Source organism: Tachyglossus aculeatus, chromosome 10 (genome assembly GCF_015852505.1).
Source record: "Tachyglossus aculeatus isolate mTacAcu1 chromosome 10, mTacAcu1.pri, whole genome shotgun sequence".
NCBI lineage: Eukaryota > Metazoa > Chordata > Mammalia > Monotremata > Tachyglossidae > Tachyglossus > Tachyglossus aculeatus.
The window spans coordinates 43,480,381-43,504,072 of NC_052075.1; the positions used below are offsets into that span (position 1 = coordinate 43,480,381).

The 23,692-nt window shown below is 51.1% G+C and overlaps 1 protein-coding gene across 3 annotated transcripts in view; it reads left to right on the forward strand.

Annotated features, from left to right (window-relative positions):
• AHCYL2 (adenosylhomocysteinase like 2) overlaps window positions 1–23,692 on the forward strand; it is a 38,421-nt gene that overhangs the window by 3,259 nt on the left and 11,470 nt on the right. The window contains exons 1-8 of one of the 3 annotated variants that reach the window (XM_038752845.1): window positions 6,303–6,558; window positions 9,534–9,642; window positions 14,647–14,790; window positions 15,558–15,658; window positions 16,392–16,494; window positions 17,382–17,476; window positions 21,635–21,741; window positions 23,351–23,467. In XM_038752845.1, the coding sequence (XP_038608773.1) occupies window positions 6,502–6,558; window positions 9,534–9,642; window positions 14,647–14,790; window positions 15,558–15,658; window positions 16,392–16,494; window positions 17,382–17,476; window positions 21,635–21,741; window positions 23,351–23,467 (833 nt within the window). In that variant the 5' untranslated portion in view covers window positions 6,303–6,501. Of the gene's footprint in view, window positions 1–6,302; window positions 6,559–6,680; window positions 6,779–9,533; window positions 9,643–14,646; window positions 14,791–15,557; window positions 15,659–16,391; window positions 16,495–17,381; window positions 17,477–21,634; window positions 21,742–23,350; window positions 23,468–23,692 lie in introns of those variants that run through there. The other 2 variants (XM_038752847.1, XM_038752846.1) reach the window with 2 other exon arrangements.

Genomic DNA, 23,692 nt, shown 5'->3' on the forward strand with positions numbered 1-23,692 from the left:
GAGAAAATAGGCCGGGAGGGTGGAAAGCAGAGCACTGTCGCCAAGAAAATTGGCACTGCAAGCTGGCAACCCACAGTTAGTCAAGTCTGGGTCAGTCAGTGGAGGACTTCTGTTAGCAGGCTGCCTTTGAGCCATACTCACAGGGGAGGGTTTTCTTAGTCTTGTTCAGGAAGCGCTGCTGATGAGGGCTTGGTGGGCGCGCTCTTCTCCCCCCCAGCAACCCTGGTTCCTCCCAGGAAGTGAAATGCCTCCTCTTATGTAGAAGGGGCTCAGCACCAAGCTTCCTTGAACTTCTGTATTTAAATATTGCCTCCTCCCCCCCCTCCCCAGCTTTCCCTAGCATCCAGTACTTTTCCATAGGAAACTCGCTTGAACTCCCTCTGGAGTCGCGAGCCACCTCCCCACTATTCACCAAGAGGGAGAAATAATCCCTTTTGGAGCTGGAAAGTTTGTTCAAACAGATGACTTCGGAGGGGAGGAGGAGGTGGAGTGCCTGTGGGGCTATTTGAACCTTACCCTTTCTGGATCAAGTCAGAAACCTTTGCTACTGAAAAATGGTGACAGGGCCAGAGCCCAATTTATTTTTACAGAGTCCTGGTCAGCCATAGTGCCCATTGCAGGAAGCTTTATTTGATCTGTTCACTAAGCAGGCTCTGGAGAGAGAATCAATGCAGGGTCAGGGGGATTGTCGTGAGAGGCAATGATCCATTTTATTCCCCGGCACAACCTTGTAATGATAGTCCTCACCTTGAATTTCCAAGGTGCCTTTCTTCTGAAGGGCAAAAGTACCTCTCGCATTCCATGAGTTTCCTCGTTTAGCCCCTGTAAATGATCCCATCATCAAAATGCAGAAGTCCTGTTACTTGTTTTGTTCAATCTTCATACTTGAAGATTGGTACATTGTGTGTACAATGGTACAATGTACCATTATGTGGTACATTGCTCATGTGGGTTGTGGAAGCTGGGTCATGGCCAGGGGTTGTTTGAGAGTAGGTGAGACAGTACAACTCTTTCTACCCAGAGCGGCACCCTTTTCCAGAAAAGTTGTCATTATTATAATTACATTTATTATTGAGTGCTTACAGTGGACTAAGTACTTTATTAAACACTCGTCACCTTTGAATTTGACTGTAAGCTCCCTGTGGGCAGAGAATGTGTCTCTTATATTGTTGTACTCTCCCAAGTGCTTAGTGCAGTGCTTAGTTCAATGTCAATCCCATTTATTGAGTACTTACTGTGTGCAGAACATTGTACTGAGCACTTGGGAGAGTAAGACAGTATAATAGACACATTCCCTGTCCACAGCGAGCTTACAGTCTAGAGGGGGAGACAGTAATATAAATACATTATGAATATATACAAAAGAGCTGGGGGGTGGGTAGAGAGTACCGTAAGAACTCAATAAATGCCAGTTGATTGATTTGCTAAAGAAAGTGATCGTCTTTGAGATGTTTTTGAGCCTTAACAGATGATGACTGGTTAATAAAACAGGCAGCTCCTGCCCCATACTTAGCTCTTTGGTCACCAAATAAGCAGGGAATGATGCAGTCTATATGCAAAGTGTTCTGGGAAGAAAGGAACTGTTAATTCCAAGTTGGTGGGCGAGCTTCCCTGCTTTCTTCCATTCCCTGCCCCACTGAAGGGGATATGGATGTTTTGCCCTCATTTAAGCAGATGAGGTAGCAGTTTTAGCATCCAACAAACAGTGAGGGGTGGTAGACAGGGAGCTGGTCTAAACTGAACTCTCCAGTTCCCACCCCTTCACCTACCATGACCCACTGGTGAACCCTAGTCCCATCCCTGTCTCTCGGGTGGAAGTTTGTGGGTCGCCGAGATAGAGCCTGGATGAAGTTCACCCCATTGCATGTGAAACGACAAATGGACCGCTTGTCCTTTCGGTGAGGTAAGGTGGACAAATAGTGATAGCTCATGGAAAACCAAGACTGGAAGAGGCAGTGATTAGCTCAAGGTGACCTTGTCAGCATTGGAGAGAGAGCTTGAATCCCAAAGTTCTGAGTAACTGAGCTTTAAAATTCCCTCTACTCATCGTATTTCTAAGAACTCTCCACCTTCTTCTTTCGCTTGTCCTTCTACTCATCCCATTTCTAAGTCCTCTCAACCTTCTTTTTTCGCTTGTCCACTCCTAAATCCCTATATTTCTAACTTAGATGATTTCTATCCCACCAAGACCCAGCCCAAGAATTTGGGGAAATCAGGGTTCTTGATGGTATGGGACTGGCAGAGACCTATGCAGGCCAAATATAGCTTCCCTTCCAAATCATCTCCAGGACTTTCCTGGCATCTGGCCTTTGAAACTCCAGTTGGGAGTAATGCCGGGAGATTCCCCCACAGGGTTGGTCAAGGTAGCTCATTTGGTTTATTTATCATAATGGTTGTCACTCTTCCAACAGGTAACAGCTCAGTAAATGCCACAGGGCAATGGTGAGCTGGACCCCGGCCGTTTCTATTAGAAGAATACATATTTGGTCTGCCGGTCAGTTGACAGGAGTCTGAAGTCAGAATCACTTTTAACTACAGCCAGGTAGAGAGCCGTACTGCAGTCCCAAATCCCTTTGTTTTAAAGGCGGATGTACTTGCAGTGTTTTGTTTTGAGGTTTAAAAAAAAATTCTCGTCCCTCCTGTGTCAGCTGGGGACACATTTCCCAGCCCATTTTCCCGCCTCTCACCAAAAAGAGACACTGTTGTCCTGGGTTGCCCTGGGTTTTGTGCCCGAGGAAAGTCTGAACGTGCTGATGGTGTGAGCCAGCCCAGCTCCCGGATTAGTCTGGACCTGGAATGTTCTTTCTTGCTATGCCCTCTGTTTATCGTTTGTATGGTTATGCTGACCTCAAGCATCTGAATCATGTCCCTGGATGGGCTGGCCGTGGAAAATGGGCACACATTTCCTCTTCGCCCACCGCATTGGGCAGGGACTTTTTGAATCGATGCGGAATTCCGACAGAACTGGCCTCCTTGCGGCCCGTCCGTAGTTGATGAGGATCACGGGTCATTTGTTTCTGATCTCACCAGCTGCCCCACTTCCCAGTCTCCGTGTGTGGATTAATATTAATTAATGATAATAGTTGTGGTATTTGTTAAGCACTTAGTACCGCACTGGAGTAACTGTAGGGTAATCAGGTCAGACACAGCCCCTGTCCCACATGGGACTCGCACGTCTAAGTAGAAGGAAGAACAGATACTGAATCTCCATTTTTCAGATTAAGAAACTGAGGTCCAGAGAAATTAACTGACTTGCCCAGGGTCACCTAGGCTTGTATTCTTGCCACTAGGCCACACCACCTTTCTCTTACTTTTTTTATGGTAAGCACTTACTATTTGCCAGGCAGTGTACTAGATACAAGATAATCAGATTGGCCACAGTCCTTGTCTCCCAAGCGCTCATAATCTTAATCCCCATTTTACAGATGAGATAACTGAGGCACAGAGAAGTTAAGTGACTTGCCCAAGGTCACACAACGGACAGGTGGCGGAGTTAGGATTAGAACTCAGGTCCTCTGATTCCCAGCCCCGTGCTCTTTCCATTAGGCCGTGCTGCTTCCCACTGCTTGTTGGAGATGGAACCTTCCCTGTGACGCTGAGTTAATTGGGATTCGTTTGGTTCTCACAGACAGGACACCGACCATACTGAAATAGGGTCAATGATCTTCCTTCTCTTTCTCCAAGCGTTTGAAGAAGTATTTGGAACAATCAGGTTGTTAGAGCACCACAAAAGGTGTACTGTTCTGTGTGGATTTAGGCAAAATCTTTTGCAAGGAATAAGTCCCTACAGTTTAATCATTAAATGACTGTGGAGACTTTGAGTTGGAAACCACAAGGAATGATGTACCTGATATCAGATTATCAATTTATAAAGTTAAGTAGCCTCGGAATACTACATCTGCTCAGTTTATTGATGAGAACAGTGCAGAGGACAGTACCAAAAACCATGCTAAAGTTAAGGTCTAGGTTATATATCACTCCCCCTTGAGCTACAAAGCCCAGGACCCTGTCAGAGAGGAGATTAGATTAGTTTTACAAGGACTTGTCCTTTACTAAACCCTGCTATTGCAGACTGGTTTTTGGATGGCTTTCCCAGTGTTTGTGAAGCAGGCTGCCTATATCATTTTAACTGTTCCATCCTTAAAACAGTCCGCTTTATTTTTTTCCATTTAACAGTCTCACGAAACTGAAGGTACACAAGCAGCAGAGGCGGGGAAAACAGCCCCAGGGTCTTTAGACCCCAGGTTAGAGAAGCATTATGGCCCAGAAGAAAGAGGACCTGGGTTCTAATCTTGACTCCCACTTGTCTGCTGTGTGACCTTGGGCAAGTTGCTTAGCTTCTCTGAGTCTCAGGTCCCTAATCTGCAAAATGGGGATTAAATACCTTTTCTCCCTCCCACTTAGACTGTGAGCCCCATGATGGACTTGATTATGGTGTCTCTACCCCAGTGCTTGATGCATAGTAAGCACTTAACAAGTACCGCAATTGTTATCATTAGGTTCTACTTTCTTCCCTCTTTAGCTTGTCATCATGCTTTTAAAAGTGTTTATGAAGTTGTGGCATTGAGTTGAGCAGGAAGAGAGGGAGGACCAAGCTGGAGAGTGGGGGGATAAAAGGGAGATGGGCCAGTTTCTCGACAAAGGAAAGCCATCCAGCTGACAGCCACTTTAGGTGCTTTTGCTTTAAGGGGCCTGACAGCACTGCACCCACAAAATTCTCCAGCTTTCAGAGGTTCTGGAGATTCACCTCTACCATAAATCCAGGACCAGAGGCTCAGTGAATGCCCTGACTAGTGGCTACCAACATTTCTGTCCACCAGGTTGGGGAAGATAAGGAGCCAGAGTGTGAGCTGGAACCACTGTCTGGTTGGGTGCCGTCATCTGCACCTCGTTGGGTTCAATCGATCAGTGGTATTTACTGAGCGCTTATTGTGTACGGAGCATTCCACTATGCTCAGAGTTGGTAGACACTTCCCCTACCCATAAGGAGTTTAGGGTCTCGATGGGGAGACAGATATTAAAATAAATTACGGGTCTGAGTGTAGTTGACCGATTCACTGGAAGTTTTGATTGCCCGAAGGAGAAAGTGAAATTTTGTCTGGGCCGGTTTTGTAATCTTCCACGAGATCGGGGCCCTGACCCATACGTTCTCTACAAACCTAGCATATTGTGGGTATTCCGTGGAGTAGCCCCTGGAAGTGGGTTTCTTCTCACTGCAGGCTCAGTGAGTGGAAATCGCCATCTGACTCGTTTGCCCTCGGCAGTAATCTTGGGTACCCTGACCCGTCCAGAGAAGCACTTCTATCACTCATCTGATCCCGGGAGGTCACCGAGGAGTTCCACTGAGCGTAGGACCCAGCGTGTGGGAAACCTGGACGCTGTTCAGCCATCCAGGCCATCAACCACCATGTGTCTTCATTTCCCCATGTTGGGGCAGGCTGAGGGAGTCCCTTCCGAGTCACCTGCGAACACCAGTCAGTGCAGCTCACTAGGTAAAGCCCACCCTATGGCCCTGCAAATTAAGGCTGAAATGTGAATGGTTCTGCCTCTTTCCCGGGTCCAAACAAGCTTTCCCACTGGACAGCACAGTCCCGCCCCTCTACTGCGTGCCTGGGAGCAGATCTCACCGCATTCACTGGGCCCCGCTTAGATCACAACAAGCCAACACTCTGACACTGTGCCCTTTCATTAGGCTCTTCCTCGGGCTGTGAACACGAGTTCATTGTTCCTCTGGAAACGGAGGGAAGAGAAACCTTGCAAGTTTCCTGGGAATGATATTTACGTACTTCTTTATTAAGCGCTGGATTGGATATCTATGGAATGGGCCCTGGATGCCCTCTTCTTGCCGGCAGACAGCCTTCTTGCTCCGGGGCCAGGTCATGGGGCAGGGCCTGAAATTCATCTTCCAGGTCTGATCATCCTGGGGACATGGGAGGACCAGCTGGGCATACCAGGCCCTGGGCATCATTTAAGCATTTTTACAAACTCATCAAATCCCCTCTTCTGTGGTGATTCCTTAGTTAATTTTTTCCTAATGAGGCCATGGCAAGGAAATCATCTGACATGGGGAGAATAGGGAAGAGATGAGGTTAAAAAGGAACCTAATTAGCAAGTTAATTATAGCCGGCAAGAAAGTGCACCAGTTATATAAATAAGCTATTGTTGTGCATGTGCAAGTTGGGCCATGTCTCAGACTTGTTGTTAACGGTTTAGAGGTCAGAGGATCCTTGTAATTAGGAGTAAAACACCTTCAACACCCACCGCCCTAGAGCTGAGAGTGAGGGGTGAGCCCCTTGCAGACATACCTCATTAAAACTGGGGGCTCTGCAGCCCCGGGGTCAGCAGAGCCGCTGCAGGAAGGCACGGTTAGGGTAACCCAAAAAAAAAAAATCCAGTTGGAACCGGAGTAGGCAGGATCACCGATGCGCGAAGGTATAAAGGACCGGCCACCCGGGCCGCTGGACGGGAAAGGTGGCGGAGAGGTCCGAGGGTGGTAACGCTATGCTGAACAGCAAGAAGAAATACTGTGTCAGTGGCAGCTCGGGGATTAAAGCCCAGGTGAGGCTGAGCTCTGAACCTGCCCGGCTTGCGACAGCCGCTGTAGCCATCGTAGTGTAAAGCGAGCCGCTGAACCTCTCTTCCGTCTACCTGCCCCCTGCTCAGGTCTCACTGAGCCCCTTCCCCCGGCATACGCCGAGCGGTCCCTACCCAAACGTCTTCTCTTCCTTTCCTGCCTCCCTCCCCGGCGTTGGGAGGAGAGGGCTTCTTGGAGCCGGAGGTGAGGAGGTGAACGGAGAGTCACCCTCTGGGGCGCTTTGGATCCAGCCATAGTGTCGGGAAGGTAGGGACAGACGCTAGTGAACGGGCAGAGGGGGGCACGGCCCCAGGGGTGAGGATAGCTGGCTTGGGTCGAAAGGTGGATGAAAGCAGAAAGCGGGGCTGTTAGAGGGGGTAGGGGCGGAGGGGTCAGATCCCCTTTTCTCCAGGGCGTCATGGAGCTGGCCCTGTGTTTAGAAGTGATTAACCCTTGAGTTCTGCCAGATGGGAATTCAAGCGGGGCAGTCAGGTCACCCCCGCAGGCCAGTGGCGGGGCTCACCGCAGCAGAGGGAGTTAAAGTAGCCCTTCTTTCCAAGAGGCTGGGGTCTCTGATGGCAAACTTGGTGGGAATCATTGAGGAACCCCAGGTTCCCAGGTATGGCCTTTAACTCGAACCACAACTGGGGGATGGCTTTTCAGTTGCCCCCAATAGTTGTCATCCCCAGCTTTGCTGAAACCACAGTCTGGGACATCCTGAAGCGAAGGGGGTGCTCTGGCTTGGTTTCCGTAGGGTGGGGAGTGTCTGGGGCTCCAATACTGACTCTCTGACGTGGAGGGTTGGGGGAGTCCTCTCCTGGTGTCTGCTCGTGCTCCATTTCCGCATCTAGGTCTGTCCCTGGCTTCTTTTTGTGTAGTGGCTTTGAGTGGTATGTTGGGCAATAGGAAACCAGATTCCTCCTCCTTCACCTAGGAGTTGGGGACTGGAAAAGAGGGGTGAAGATGAAGGGCTTTGTTAAAAGGAGATGGGAAAATGTAGAACTATCCAGAAGCCAACTTCCTGGTCACCTGCGTTTCCCGGCTTTTGGCTGTTGTTCCTTTCAACTTGGTGCCTTCTTCCCCTCCCTCTTCCCTTCGCCACTCCTTCCCTACCTCCTTCTCTTTTTCCTTCCTTCCCCAGAACCTCCCTGTTCTCCTCCCCAACTCTGGAGCTCGGCTTTCCCTTATGGGTTTGCGTGACGTCTGGTTGGGCAAGAGCAGTGGGAATTTAGCTCATAAAAAGGCGGTTATGCCCTTTGGAACAAATCACCTTTTAAACCTGGGTCTCATGTTGCCTAGAGCACCTTCCTCAGGTACCCAGTGACCCTCACCTGGGACAAGTTGTTCCAACCAGGGAGAGAGCTGATTGGTGGAACGCCCTGAAATAGATGTGGCCCCACAGCCATCTCCGAGAGCCCCTCCCCACCTCCATGGAACCACAGGAAGCAAGGGGTGGTGGAAAAAACCCTGACTACTTCTCTGACCTGGGCCAAAACACTTAACTCGTAGACCTCAGTTTCTCCATCTTTTCAGTGGGAAGAACAATCCTGTCCCCGGGAACTCCCAGGGAACATGCTGTATCCTGTCTCAAAACTAGTAGACAAGGAGTTTACCTTTCAGGAAATGTTACGGGGCTAAGTGTCAGAAATGTGATGAACATGATATCCTCAAACAGGTGGTTCCATATTCCTTTATCTGACACCAAACTGCTGGTAATATTTGTCACTACAATCTTGTCACTCCAGTTCCCGGGTCCCCACAAAGGCAGAGCAACTGCAGCAAGTCATTCGGATGCTAGAAATGTAGCCAGATGATGCCTTCATCCCTACTTGCTGTGGTTTTATCAAACGTGATGCCTTCATCCCTACTTGCTGTGGTTTTATCAAACAGTCAATAGTATTTATTGAGTATGTACAGTGTGCAGAGCATGTACTGAGTGCTTGGGAAAATACGATAATATAGTCATTATGGTATTGTTAAGCGCTTACTATGTGCCAAGCACTGTTCTAACCACTGAAGTCGATACCAGTTAATCAGGCTGGGCACAGTCCCTATTCTGCATAAGGCTCACAGTCTTAATCCCCATTTTACAGATGAGGTCACCGAGGCCCAGAGACGTGAAGTGACTTGCCCAAGGTCACACAGCAGACAAGTGGTGGAGCCGGGATTAGAACCCAGGGCCTTCTGACTCCCAGGGAACATGCTGTATCCTGTCTCAAAACCAGTAGACAAGATTCCTGCCCTCAAGGAGTTTCCAGTCTAGCAGAACAATAATAGTTGGATCGTCTTTAGGGCTTTTATTCCCAAAGCACTTTCACATTATTCATCTCAGTTTTGTCCCTCATGACACCCCTCGTGTGCCAGGGAAAGAAGTTATTATTATCCTAGTTTTAAAGGTGGAGAAATCTAGGGGTAGGAATTGTAGTGATGTGCCCAAGGTCACACTGATCCCAGTTGGGGACCAGAACCCGGATCCTCCAGCTTCCAGAGCCGTGCTCTTCCCCATTCCACTTCCCATGCCGCCCCCGAGTTCTGTCAGCCACCCCTTCAGCATCCAAGGGAGCGGTGGCCCACATAATGCCAAGTCTCTTAACAGTTGCCCTGACTCCACTGTCATTTTAGCGCCAGCAGCAAGTGCCACCTACTTCTTCTGGGGAGTAGAAAATTAGGAATCCTCAAGCCAAAGAGAACGGAGTCTCTGATTTGAAAAATATTTCTCGAGGGCAGAGGAGGAGGGCAGCATGGGTAAACCGTGACTTCAGATTTGACGGCAGCAGGTTGGGAAAGGTGGAGGTGCCATCTCACCTTCTGTGCATGCGGCAGCTGGGGAAGAGTGGGAGAAGCCCGGCGACGCTGACTGGCGGGACAGGACGAGTCCACTTGGTGCTAGGGCTCCGATCATTCGGGATAGTGGGAGGAGGTTCTTGCCGGGTCTGACTGGGATCCTTTATCTCTGCAGATCCAGTTTGCCGACCAGAAGCAAGAGTTCAACAAGCGTCCCACCAAGATCGGCCGTCGTTCCCTCTCCCGGTCCATATCTCAGTCGTCTACTGATAGCTACAGCTCGGGTAGGTAACAATGCTGCCACAAACCCCCACCCCTCTGGAGGATAAACACTCCTAAGCCCCTGGAGAGGTTGAGTTCTTTGACCTCTCATGTCCCTCCCCACTCCCACCCCACCCACCGCATACAGCACTTCAGCACTTCTACTGTCACCTAAGCACCACCGCCCCTACACTTATACTCCTGCTTTTCCCCCTCGTAACGTATTTTGGTTTCTGTCTCCCTTGCTAGAGTGTAAACTCGCTGAGGGCAGGGATTGTGTCTACAGACTCTGATGTACTCCCCTAAATGCGTACTTCAGTGCTTGGCACAGAATGAGCACTCAGTCAATCGATGGTATTTACTGAATGCGTGCTGGGTGGAGAGCATCGTACTACAGTATAGTATAGTAGGGGTGGTAGACATGTTCCCTTACCCACAAGGAGCTTACAGTCTAGAAGGGGAGACAGACATTAAAATAAATTATGGGTCTGTACGTAAGTGCTTTGGGCCTGAGGTTGGGGTAAATATTAAGTGCTTAAAGGGTACATATCTAAGTGCAAGGGTGACACAGAAGGGAGAGGGAAATGAGGGCTTAGTTGGGGAAGGCCTCTTGAAGGAGATGTGATTTTAATAAGGCCTTGAAGGTGGGGAGAGCGATGGTCTGTCGGATATACAGGGGGAGGGCATTGCAATCCAGAGGCAGGATGAGGGCGAGGGGTCAGTGAGTAGGTCAGAAGGACGAGATGGCGGTACAGTGAGTAGGTTGGGCGTTAGGAGAATTAGCGTGCCAGATTGTAGTAGGAAATCAGTGAGGTAAGATAAAAGAGGGCAAGGTAATTGAGTGCTTTAGATGAGGGGAAGCAGCGTGGCTCAGTGGAAAGAGCATGGGCTTTGGAGTCAGAGGTCAGGGGTTCAAATCTTGGCTCCACCAATTGTCAGCTGTGTGACTTTGGGCAAGTCACTTAACTTCTCTGTGCCTCAGCTACCTCATCTGTAAAATGGGGATTAAGACTGTGAGCCCCCCATGGGACAACCTGATCACCTTGTAACCCCTTCAGCGCTTAGAACAGTGCTTTGCACATAGTAAGCGCTTAATAAATTTCCTTATTATTATTATTATTAATTGCTTCTCCTACCTATAATCTATTTTAATGGCTGTCTCCCCTACTAGATTGAAAGCTTCTTGTTTACTCTCTTGTACTCTCCTAAGCACTTGGTCAAGTGGTCTGCGCCCAGTAAGTTTTTCACTAATTCCACTTTGATTAATTGAGTGATTGATTGAGAGATTCCCGGGGGAAGACACCTTGGAAGGAGTCCTGAATTGGGAATCAGAAGATCTGGGTTCCAAACCTGGCTCGCCTCTAACTCGCCAGTTGCTCTTGGGAGGGTTGGGTGGGGGAACTGAGGCATAGAGTTGCAGGTGAATAAATGGAATGGGTCATGGAAAGGAGCCAAAGCCAAAGTCCTGTATTTATTTTGTATCCATCCCAGTGCTTAGCACAGTGCCTGGCGCACAAGTGTAAATGCCTGGTTATGGTATAAGTTTAAACACTTACTATGTGCCAGGTACTGATAAGCACCACGGTGAGTACAAGATAAAACAGTTCAGACAAGGTCCTTGTCCCACAGTCTAAAAGGGGTGGGGTGTGGGGGGCATATAATGAGTAGAGGGCAAAAGAGACGGATGAACAATCCTAGAGCGAACAGGCCCGGCCTCCAACGCTACTGAATTGTCCTCTGGAAGCCGCTGAACCAGGGCGGTTGAGGCCCCTAGAGCCATTTAGAGGAGTCCCCTTAGAGCTGCTGAGAGTCTGTCCTGGAAACCAATTCACCAGTGCAGCTAAGGAAGTGGGGAAGCTCTACTCCATTTCAAATCGTTCCCAAAGGTATGTTTCTCGAAAGCGTTCTCTTCATTAGCGGTAAGTCCAGGAGGGAGACTAAATTGCCATTCCGTTCCCGGAAAAGTGACTGGGAGAATCCGAATTTCAGCATTTGCCTACAGGGTTTTTAATCCATCGGTGAAATGCCGAGCCCCGGCATCATCTTTTATATTTTCCCACGGGAGAGGGTCGTTTGAAAAACAAATCCACATGGCTTTCTCTGAGGTCACACATGACTGCTAAATCCCTATTCCACCAGAGAGATTGGGACAGGGAGGGGCTTTGTGATTTATTCTGGTCGCAGGGGTGATTTTGGGGTGGGGCTAGCAGGGCTTTGACCGCAACACAGCCCTGCCTCCCCATCTATTCTGCAGCATCTTCTTTCTCAGGTGCAGGTAAATGCAAGACTTGGTGGCAGGGCACAGGAGAGAGCGTTAAGAGGTGGAAGGAGCAGGGGCTGACTTTGGTCTGAACCGGAGGGCCCAGGCAGCAACCGATCTGGTCAAGAATACATCTTGCAGTGGAACCTGAGCAAGTGGTGGAAGGCAGTTGGAAAGGTCCTTCTTGGTGGGACTTCTCTCCCCAGCCAGAGTCCAAACCCCAACAGCACTTAGGTTCATATCTATAAATTATATATTCTAAATTATTTATATTAATGCCTGTCTCCCCCTCTAAACTCTGTGCTCGTTGTGGGTGGGGAAAGTGTCTACCAACTCTGCTGTATTGTACTCTCCCAAATGCTTAGTACAATGCTCTGCACACAGTAAGCGCTCAATAAATATGATTGAATGAACGAATAAATACTACTCATGATGAAGATAACTTTGTCCTCTTCACCCATGGAGACCAGACTTGGGGTAGGGCCACATTTTACTACTTTACCCTCCTCCTCCACATAGGGTCCAAGCTGGAGCCAGAACCCCAACTTTCCGATCCCAGGTTCATGCGTCTTCCTCCAAATCCCCACCCTGTCCCCCTATTCAACTTCGAGGATTTGGTTAATTGAACAGCTATTGGCCAGTCACCAGCGGAATACTACTTCTACTACTAATAATTGTGACACTTAAGTGCTGACTATGTGCGAGGCATTGTACTAAGCCCTGGGGTAGATGCAAGATAATTGGGTTGGACGCAGTCCCTGTTCCATAAAGGGCTCCCAGTTTCAGTCCTCATTTTACAGATGAGGTAACCGAGGCACAGAGAAGTGAAGTGATGCAGACAAGTGGAGGAGGCAGGATTAGAACCCAGGTCCTTCTGACTCGTAGGCCCGTACTCTATCCACTAGGCCATGCTGCTTCCAGTCAGAAGCATTTGAGGTGGGAGTGCAAGATGGGCCGGGAGAGGCAGGCTCCGGAGGTCCAGTTGCAGCTGTAGCTCTGAATCCTGAGGAGGCTGCTGGATCTTCTACCCTGGCTGCCAACGGTGCACCCCTCAGCCCTCTTCTTTTTGCTTGGAGCCTCGGCCCAAAGACAAACTTTATGACTTTAGACCGTTCCCCTGCTGAAAGCTCAGCTGGTTGTCAAGGACCCACCTGGTCTGAGAGACTCAAGAGAGCACTCTGATGTCTGGGCCCAGCCAGAGCCAACTTGTTATGGGGTACTCTGTTGCTCTGGGCCAGGGCCGGCCATTCATAGAGAAGCCCCTGGGCCAGGTCAGCCGACAAGGACAGGGATGCTCCCTTCCATTTGGAAGTGTCAAGATTGAGTCAGGGCTTGGGGCTGGAGTTGGGGCAAGTGGATTGTCTGTCAGAGAGGAGGCACCTTGTCTGCAGGGTGTACCTTGGATTAAGTGGGGTGGATGAGGAGGAGAGCAACCTCCTCCTCCCCCACCCCGCTTCCCCAGCTTCCATGTCGGGGAGGCCGAACCCCTCGGAGCCTCAGGTCAGTCCTGTTGGACGGTTGGCTGCCTAAGCTCTTTGTGTACTTAGTTGCCAAAGGTACTTTGAGCCTTCACTCTCAGTTGGAGAGATTGCAGATTTTTTGTCCAGATTAGCTCTTTTCAAGAACAGAAATCCTGCTGGGTTTCACTAATCCCCTCACCACCCCCGGTGCCCGATTTGTTCCTGTTCCCTGGTGTGGGGACTTTGCCCCATGGCGACTCGAAGGAGCACTTTCTTGGAGCTCTGCCCCCCCGGCTCCTATGGGCAGGGTCAGACTTGCCTCCTCCAACCCCACCAAGGAGGGGGCCCCTGAGGAGAAATTCCAATAATGCCATTATGTTCCCCGGGTAAGTGGATTAGATCCCCACAGAACCCAGGGAGTCAGGAGAGTGTGGTGGCCCAGAGCTATCTGCTGTGGACACTAATGAAACTGTTTTACCTCCTGCTTGGAAATGCCACAGGTGATGGGAGGAGAAGCCAGTCAGGAGGGACATAATTCTGTACCATCCATGACGATGCTTCCTCCATGAGCTCCCCCAAAGGCAGCTGGGGTGTGATGGTTGGAGAGGGGGTTCAGTAGAGGTTCTAGTGCAGGAGAAACTGATGCCAACCCTCAAGTAGCCACCTCTCTGAACCCAACCTCTGCCATCGGTCGCCTTCCTCTTTATCTCACCACCTACCCCGGAAAAACTTCCATTTTCTGGGTCAGATTCCTACCTCATTCCTGGAGAGCCCTTTTTGTATTTACCAGGGGATCCTTATCATCCAGGTCCCGTCCTTTCAGGAGTTGGGCCGGAACCCGCGACAGGGTCGGGTGCTGAATCAGCAGGTGGAGAATGCCCATTTGGAATTCCTGGCCCCCAAGGATTAGCGGCTACACCTCTGAAGGTAGAACCTTCGCCCGGAAGGGTCTGCAAATGCCCAGTCTCTGGGTAGAAGCTTTACCCGCTCCCTGGGCATTCTGTGGAAGCACCCATTGGTCTCAGGCTCAGAGCTCATCTCACTTGGGGGAACTTGGTTGTCCACCACCCAACTCCACTCTCAGCGACCCGCTTTGGCTTAGAGGCGACAAGCCTTCGGAGAAGGATGGGAGAGCCCTGAGGGGACCATACGGGAGCTTGGTATATGTGTGAAGGTAGTAGGGGACTGAACTGAGAGTTATACACCTTGGGATCATGTACATTTTGGCTCATGGCCCCAGCCTACCTCATTCAGTCTTTGGGATCCAAGAGAGAAAAGTTTATCGTCTCCGTTGTTCCCCCCTCCAGCGGCTTCGTACACAGACAGTTCCGACGATGAGACCTCTCCCCGAGACAAGCAGCAGAAGAACTCCAAGGGCAGCAGCGACTTCTGCGTCAAGAACATCAAACAGGCTGAGTTTGGCCGAAGGGAGATCGAAATCGCTGAGCAAGGTAAAGGAGGAAGGTGCTCTCTGTTCCTGCCCACTCTAGACTGTGAGCTCCTTGTAGGCAGGGAATGTGTCTACCAACTTGCTGCATTGCTCACAATAAGTACCATTGATTGATTCTCTCCCAAGTTCTTAGTACAGTGCTGGGCAGACAGTAAGTTCTCAATAAATACCATTGACTGATTGTTTGGAGTGCCCTGTCGGGCAGGTCGCAGCAGAGGAACAGCATGGCATAGTGGATAGAGCATGGGCCTGAGAGTAAGAAGGTCACAGATTCTAGTCCTGACTCCGCCACCTGTCTGCTGTGTAGCCTTGGGCAAGTCATTTTACTTCTCTGTGCCTCGGTTACCTCATCTGTAAAATGGGGACGAAGACTGTGAGCCCTTTGTGGGACGGGGACCGTCTCCAACCTTCTTTGCTTGTATCCACCCCAGCGCTTAGTACAGTACCTGGCACATAGTAAGCGCTTCATAAATATCATTATTATTATACTTCCCTGAGATGGGGGCTTTGACTCGTCTTTTTGAGCAAGTCTGAGCACCGGACCCCCTGGAGGAGAAAAAAGCTGAGTGACCCTACAGAGTCTGATCCCCTGCAATGTTTGGCTCTGAATCTGAGCTCTTTGGACAGGAACCAGCCAAGTCCTGATCCCATGAGGGAGTTCTTGGGATCCAGACTCAAACAGCGACAAGTTGATATGTTTTTCCTCTCTCCGCTTCTGCTGATTCTGACCCCTCTCAGCGGCGCAATCAATGTGTTTGTCCCTTCCAGAAATGCCTGCACTGATGGCTCTGAGGAAGCGAGCTCAGGGAGAAAAGCCACTGGCTGGAGCCAAGATTGTGGGCTGCACGCACATCACCGCCCAGACTGCTGTGAGCCCTTTTTCTTGTTGTCCAGGGCTCCCCCTCCGCTGGTGGTCCATGGCAGGCTGGGGCTCAGCTCAGGAGGCGCTTGGCGTTGTGGTGGCTCTGGCCTCTCCTGCTGCTGGTGTGAGGTTGGCTTTCAGGGTGCTGGCTGGCCTGAGAAGTTCTGCAGTGGTTATGGGACCAAGGGCCCTCCCACCTAAGTGGGGCAGAGAGGGTCGACCTCCCCCCGCCCCCCGCAAACCCCACACCTCCTCGCTCAGAGGCACGAGGACTCTGTGCAGTGGTCAGAAATAGCAGGAGCCCCCTTCTCTCCCCCTTCCCCACTGCTGCCATCTCACATTGCAGGCTCAGATCCGGTTTGCTCTCCGCTGTCACCCCCTGCTCTCTCAGCATGGCCACTTTCCGGGCTCTCCAGACAGAGGAATCCCTGCCCCTCTTTCCCTGAGGAAATAGAGTTGGGTCTGGCTAGACCAGTGATTTTGGGGTTCCCATTCCACCTCTGTGATATGCGCCGGCTGTTTTATTTTCTGCATGGCCCTGGGAGGGACTCCAGCTCCTCCGTCCCCAGTGCTGGGGCTGCTCTCTTTTGGCGTTCCACAGGGCAATAGGGATGGGAAATGATCCTGACCAAAGCCCTCAGCTCTGGGTCCCCACATCTCCTTCTTCCCCAGTTTGATCTTAGCACTGTCCTAAGCACTGGCCTGACCCTCTCTCCCACTTCTTCCCATCTCTGTCACAGGTGCTCATGGAGACCCTGGGTGCTCTGGGGGCTCAGTGCCGATGGGCTGCCTGTAACATCTATTCCACTCTCAACGAAGTGGCCGCTGCCCTGGCAGAAAGTGGTAGGAGATTTCATCTTGTTCCCAGGGCCCTACAGGAAGTGGGTCCATAAACAGGTTTATCCCTTTTCTGTGAATGCTTTGTGAGGTGTCCAGTGAGCCGCTCTCTAACCCGTGGTGGGGGACGACACCGGGGTCCACACCCTGCTCTACTGGTCTTGTGTTCATTTGGGTTTTCTCCTGCCACTTGCGCACGCTGTGGTGTGTGCCAGCTGAACTGGGCACCCCTGTCTGCCGGGAGGACTTGACTTGGGTTTCGACATCAGGGGTTGTGGAACCCAGAGTGGCACTTTGTGGCTTCCACCCTCTACTGAAGGGGTTCTTGTCCCCCTTTCCCCCTCTTCCCGGGACAAGGGTAGATTTGGGGTGGAGGGGCCTGCCAACCCAGCCAACTTCCCTGAGAGTAGTTTGCCCGGATTTAAAGTTCAGCATTTCCACCTCAGCAGTTAAGGGGCCCTGACGGGGCAGATTAATATTTGATCACAGTTTCTGTCTGTGCCCAGAGTTTTCAGCCAGAGACTCTCCCGCTGTCAGCTGGCCTCTTGTCCTGTGACGCGGGCAGTGCCGAGTGGCAGAGAGAAGACGCAACACCAAACACTTTCCCCTTGGGACCTCACGGGGGGTCGGGGCCAGGAGCCCCTCAGGACTTGGGGTTCTCTGTGTTGGCTGTTATCACTTGTTTCCCGGCCACCACCCTCGGGCCACACCACAGTTCCTTTCACAGGGCGCCTCCCTCTTCCCTGACACCAAAAAGAGATCAAGGAAGCGAGGGGAACACCAACCGGACCCTGTCTACCGCTGCATCTCCCGGGGCCCGGCTGTGGGCCCGTTACTCCTGTCATAACTCCTGTCCTGGCACAACTCACCTCGCTGCCCACTTGTCTCCTCAGGTTTCCCTGTCTTTGCCTGGAAGGGAGAGTCGGAAGATGACTTCTGGTGGTGCATCGATCGCTGTGTGAACGTGGAGGGATGGCAGCCCAATATGGTGGGTCAGGCTGCTGCTCCCCTACCCCATTCTGCAGGGCCTCCCTGGGGTTGAGGAGCAGGGCCTAGGGACTACAGCCAGAGTTCCAGGGGAAGAAGAGGCTGCCCCAACCCCTGGGCAGTGCCCATAGGCCCTTCAGCCAGGATCTCCCTCGAGGAGCAATTGGCTGTTGGAAAGCTAAGCAAACCCTTCCTTAGGCCTTTTGGCTCACTGACTCTCAGGGCATTTTCTGAGGCCGAAGTCTCCAACATGTGGCACCCTCAAGGTGCCTTACACCAGGACTAGGGAAGAGGTCCCTCCCTCCTCCCCTCTAGACTGTGAGCTCGTTCTGGGCAGGGATTGTCTCTTTTTATTGCTGTGTTGTACTTTCCCAAGCACTTAGTCCAGTGCTCTGTACACAGTGAGCGCTCAATAATATGAATGAATGAAAGGAAGGACAGAGGGAAGACAGGTGTCGTGTGCTGTGGCCCTGATGTCACCAGGATCCTACCTCAAATCCAAGGTGGCAGAGCACTGAATGAACAGCTAATGAGCTCCCCAAATGTACTCCCCTAAGCATCCCCCTCGAGCTCCCAAAATCACCTTTCCAGGTGAATGTTCGAAGAATTTCCCCCCGCCCCGCAATTGCCAACCTATACCCCATGGGAAAGCCGACCTGGCAGGGAAGTGGCTTTCAACCGACGGAGGGATTGAGGGTTAAAGGCAAGAACAGCTCTCTGCAGAGACCGAGGAATAAGCGGGATGAGTGGCGTGGGAACCTGACAGCACAAAGGGGGAGTCACCGTGGCACTGCACAGTACTCTGGCATACTTATGACGGGAGGGATTTGGGAATAAACTGGAGAAATCCTTAAAGCTCTGCATCCAGCCAGCCCCTGCAGCCAGGGGGTCTGGGCAAATCAGACTCCGGTTGCTTGTGGGATCCCAAGGCAGATCAGAAGGGTCAGGGTATCGGGCCGGCCCCCCTGCGCTGCAGACCAAAGCAGCCTCTGTTCCAGAAGCTGGAACACCACTTTCTCTCCACCCCGCCGCCCCCTCCTCCAGCGTGGTATAAAGACAGCCATGATCCCGTCACGTGATCCGTCCCAAAGAAGCGCTTGTGCCGGCTTGGAGGAGAGATGCTGAGTGCCTTCCAATTCTTAGGGGGGTGGAGGGGATGAGTCGAACGCCTCGTGCTCGTGGGCTGTGACTGACAGAAGAGAGTCACAAAGGCAGAAGGGGTTTGCAGAGAAGAGAGGACTTTCCCAGGGAAGAAAATCACAACTCCCGCAACAAGCCAGATGAGCAGAGGACGCGGGCCTCTACCAGCGCTGGTTTCCTAAAGGAGCATGGAGCCACACGGGCTGCTAGGAAAGGAAGAGGGAGTGGGCAGGCGGTGGTGGTCCGGGACGGCCTCCCTCCGGAGAATTTGACCTCTGGACGTATCGGGTCTGGATCCCACCTACTTCTTCGGGCCTGGTGTTTGGGGAGGGTCGTAGGCCGATGAGGAATTCTGAGTCAGAATCAGGTGTTGAGAGGATTATGGGTTCTGTTCATTAAATAAGGATTAGTGAGGGCAAAGCCCACGGAAGACACCCTAGGGGACAGGACAAAGCAGAGGGGGGACGGTGGGAGAGGGTTGGAGAGAGGAAGGGCTTTGGGGCTAGGTTTCCCATTCATTTTGCCATCATGGTCTCTGACTTCAGGTGGGTCTCAGGTCTTGGGGCTGCAAGGGAAAGAAAGGGAAAGAGACCTCGCAGGGACTCGGCTTTCTGACTCTAGGCTGGACCATCCTGCTGCTTGGGGCTGGGATCGGGGTTTTGACTTTAGATCCTAAGCTCCTTGTGGATAGGAGCTTTACTGTTCTCTCCCAACCACTTAGTTCAGTGCTCTGCCCACGGTGGGTGCTCAGTAAATGTCACTGTAATAATAATAATAATAATGGCACCCCTTCTAGACTGTGAGCCCACTGTTGGGTAGGGACCTTCTCTATATGTTGCCAACTTGTACTTCCCAAGCGCTTAGTACAGTGCTCTGCACACAGTAAGCACTCAATAAATATGACTCGATTGATTGATTAAGCACTTACTATGTGCAAAGCACTGTTCTAAGCTCTGGGGAGGTTACAAGGTGATCAAGTTATCCCATGGGGGGCTCACAGTCTTAATCCCCATTTTACAGATGAGGGAACTGAGGCACAGGGAAGTGAAGTGACTTGCCCAAAGTCACACAGCTGACAAGTGATGGAGCCGGGATTTGAACCCATTGCCTCTGATTCCAAAGCCCGGGCTCTTTCCCCTGAGCCACGCTGCTTCTCATGCTGGACTCACCCAAGCACTGAATACAGTACTCTGCACATAGTAAACGCCCAATAAATGCAACCGAGCGGTCCATTTGGCTGCTTGAGGTAAATCAATCATATTTATTGAGCGCTAACTATGTGCAGGGCACTGGACTGAGCGCTTGGGAGGACAGAAGTAGCAGACACATTCCCTACCCATAACGAGCAGATCCTCACTTTCAGCCCAAGGCCAGACTCAGTCCCTCCCCTTCCCAGCCAGGTGGTGGTTGAATCTGGGACAGCGAGCCCACTGTTGGGTAGGGACCCTCTCTATGTGTTGCCAGCTTGTACTTCCCAAGCGCTTAGTACAGTGCTCTGCACACAGTAAGCGCTCAATAAATATGATTGAATGAATGAATGAACTAGAACAAGGGAGCCCCTGAATGGTGGAGGTGGTGTTACCTAGCATGCAGGATGGATTGTCAGCCAGCGGAGGGCGCTGGAGGCACTGCAGAAGGGGGAGAAATAATAATAATAATAATAATAGTATTTGTTAAGCGTTTACTATGTGCAAAGCACTGTTCTAAGCGCTGGGGGGATACAAGGTGATCAGGTTGTCCCACTTGGGGCTCACAGTCTTAATCCCCATTTTACAGATGAGGTGGCTGAGGCACAGAGAAGTTAAGTGGCTTGCCCGAGGTCACACAGCTGACAAGGGGTGGAGCCGGGATTCGAACCTGTGACCTCTGACTCCCAAGCCCATGCTCTTCCCATTTGTTAAGCGCTTACCATGTGCAAAGCACCGTCCTAAGCGCTGGGGAGGTTACAAGGTCATCAGGTTGTCCCACGGGGGGCTCACAGTCCTAATCCCCATTTTACAAATGAGGTAACTGAGGCACAGAGAAGTTTTAGACTGTGAGCCCACTGTTGGGTAGGGACTGTCTCTATATGTTGCCAACTTGTACTTCCCAAGCGCTTAGTACAGTGCTCTGCACACAGTAAGCGCTCAATAAATGCGATTGATTGATTAAGTGACTTGCCCAGAGTCACACGGCTGACAGTTGGTGGAGCTGGGATTTGAATCCATGACCTCGGACTCCAAAGCCCATGCTGTCTCCACTCAGCCACGCTGCTTGGGTCGGGGGAGACTGGAGAAACTACTAAAGATGAGAGGATGGTCCCAGTTTGCTCCTCTGCCGACCACTTTTAGTAGCCAGGTGGGCTAGCATTGGAGTGAATTCAGCCTGCGTCCAAGCGGCAAGGGAGAATCTTCTGGCAGTCAGGCGGTTCCGAAACCAGCGCACGTATCGAGCTCCCCCTGCTAATGACTGGGCCCCAGGAGGGAATTGGATTGTGGCTATTTTTAAGACTTCCAACCCAGTGTAGTGATGAGCTGCTGAGAATCCTGCTCCCGTGCATGCTGCTTGGTTTTTTGCCTGCCTGTCCGACTGGGGAGGGTTTTTTTAAAAAAAAGTTTAAATATTTAAGAAGCGAATTTAGCATGTAAAAATCCCAGCCCAATATCTCAGTTAGCCTTTTTTGCATGCGTGCACATGCACCTGTACACTAGGGATTTGGATGACCGGTTAAGCTAGAAAATCCCAAGGAAACCAACGTTTGGGTTGATGCTTTCATACCGGCATCTCCCAGCATGTGTCTTGCGGGGACGGTAATGTTTCCGGAAGAGCTCTCACTCTGGCCTCCTCTCCAGCATGTTCTGGGCTTCTTGCTGATGAGGAGGTTGCAGATTTCTGGAAGGTGTGGGGCGTTGGTTTGGCGAGCCCTGGCTTTAGAGCATCCGTGGGTTAGTGAACACGGACTGGGTCTGCTGTGGGATGAGATCCAGAGACGCACACGTCGCCCTCCAGCAGCATTAACGATCGGCCCTTTCGGTTGCAGATCTTGGACGACGGAGGGGACCTCACACACTGGATCTACAAGAAGTATCCCAATATGTTTAAGAAAATTAAGGGCATAGTGGAGGAGAGTGTCACTGGCGTCCACAGGTGAGGCGACCGACAGGGCGTGCGCAGCCCGGACTGACCACCTCGAGCCCCTCGCCAGCAGTATGCTCACTGGGCGAGAACTGGAACCCACTGGTTTTTTTATGGTATTTAAGCACTTACTGTGTGCCAGGCACTATACTAAGCACTGGGGTAAGTACAGGTTAGGTTGGACACAGTCCATGTCCCAGCTGGCTTACAGTCTTAATCCCCATTTTACAGATGAAGTAACTGAGGCCCAAAGCAGTGCAGTGACTTGCACAAGAATTAGAAGCCATGTCCTTTTGACTCTTGGGCCCATGCTGTAATCAGTAGGCCATGGTGCTTCTCAGTTCGGCAGTTACCTGGCCGTCCTCAGCTTAGCCATTAGCGTTCGCTCTGGGGAAGCCAGGTCCCCAAGGCTGAACGCGGCAAAAGCATCGTGATGGGAAAACCACCCTCGTATTCTTTCAGTAGCCGGTCCCTCTGGAATGTCCTCTGAGTTGTCTGCCAACTCTGCCTGTTTTGAATTTGACCTGGGGCTTGGGGAGTCGGGATTCCTGGGTTCTGTTCCCAAAACCACTGCTCGGTGGTCAGATCACATATACTTTTCACGCCTCACCAATGAAGAGAAAGGGGCCAAAACAGAAAGCTTGACAGGGAGTGATGCTGAAGTGAGCTACTGGGAGTTGTCAGCTAACTGGAAGGGAAACCCAAATCCCTGGGTGACTGTCCTGTCCCTAGCCTTCAGTTTCTCCCTCTGAGTAATGAAAGTGCTGAGCCCTTCCCCCACTTCATCATCATCATCATCAATAGCATTTACTGAGGTTATATAAGAACAAGTCTAAAAGCTCTGTGAGATCCTTGGAAAGAGGAGGTGGGATATGAGGAAAAAGGGGTGTTTCCATTTTCCCAAGAAACATTAGGTTCCCTACGATCTATGTGTCTCAGTGTTGACCAGGGGCCAGGACAAAGCCCTTTAATAATAATAAAAATGATGGCATTTGTTAAACGTTTACTATGTACAAAGCACTGTTCTAGGCGCTGGGGGGGGATACAAGGTGATCAGGTTGTCCCACGTGGGGCTCACAGTCTTAATCTCCATTTTACAGATGAGGTAACTGAGGCTCAGAGAAGTTAAGTGACTTGCCCAAGGTCACACAGCAGACAAGTGGTGGAGCTGGGATTAGAACCCATGATCTCTGACTCCCAAGCCCGGGGTCTTTCCACTGAGCCACGCCGCCTAGGATTCAGGGTACTGACTGTCCCCTTCCTACCTGGATGGTGCTGGTCTGCCATTTCCAGGGTCCTGAGTGAAGAGGGTGTTGGGATGAAGTAGTAGTCTGTCCTAATGGTTAGAACATGAGGCTGGGAGTCAGAAAGACCTGGGTTCTAATCCTAGTTCCACCACTTGTCTGTTGGGTGAGCCACTTCTCGGTGCCTCAGTTACCTCATCTGTAAAATGGGGATGAAGACTGTGAGCCGCATGTGGACATGGACTGTGTCCAACCTGACTATCCTTTACGTACTCCAGTGCTTAGTACAGTGTGTGGCCCATAGTAAGCGCTTAATAAATACTTTTTTAAAAAAACCTCACTGTTCAGGGGTCCCTCCACTTCCCTTTTTGCCGCAGGCTGTACCAGTTATCCAAGGCTGGGAAGCTCTGTGTCCCAGCCATGAACGTCAATGATTCAGTCACCAAACAGAAGTTCGACAACCTCTACTGCTGCCGGGAGTCAATTCTCGATGGGTGCGTAGCGTTCATTGCTATTTATTGAACACCTTCTGGGTGCAGAGTACTCTGTTGGGTGCTTGGGAAGCTACAGTGAAAATGAGAGGCCTGGTCCTTGCAGAGGAGGTGAGGCCGCCAATTGAAGGACCATAGCGGGGGGACCAGGGTCCTGGGGGGTTCTTGCTTAGACTGGAATCGCAAGGGACGCTACCTTCCTGGCAGAGAAGCCCTAGGTTAAGAGGG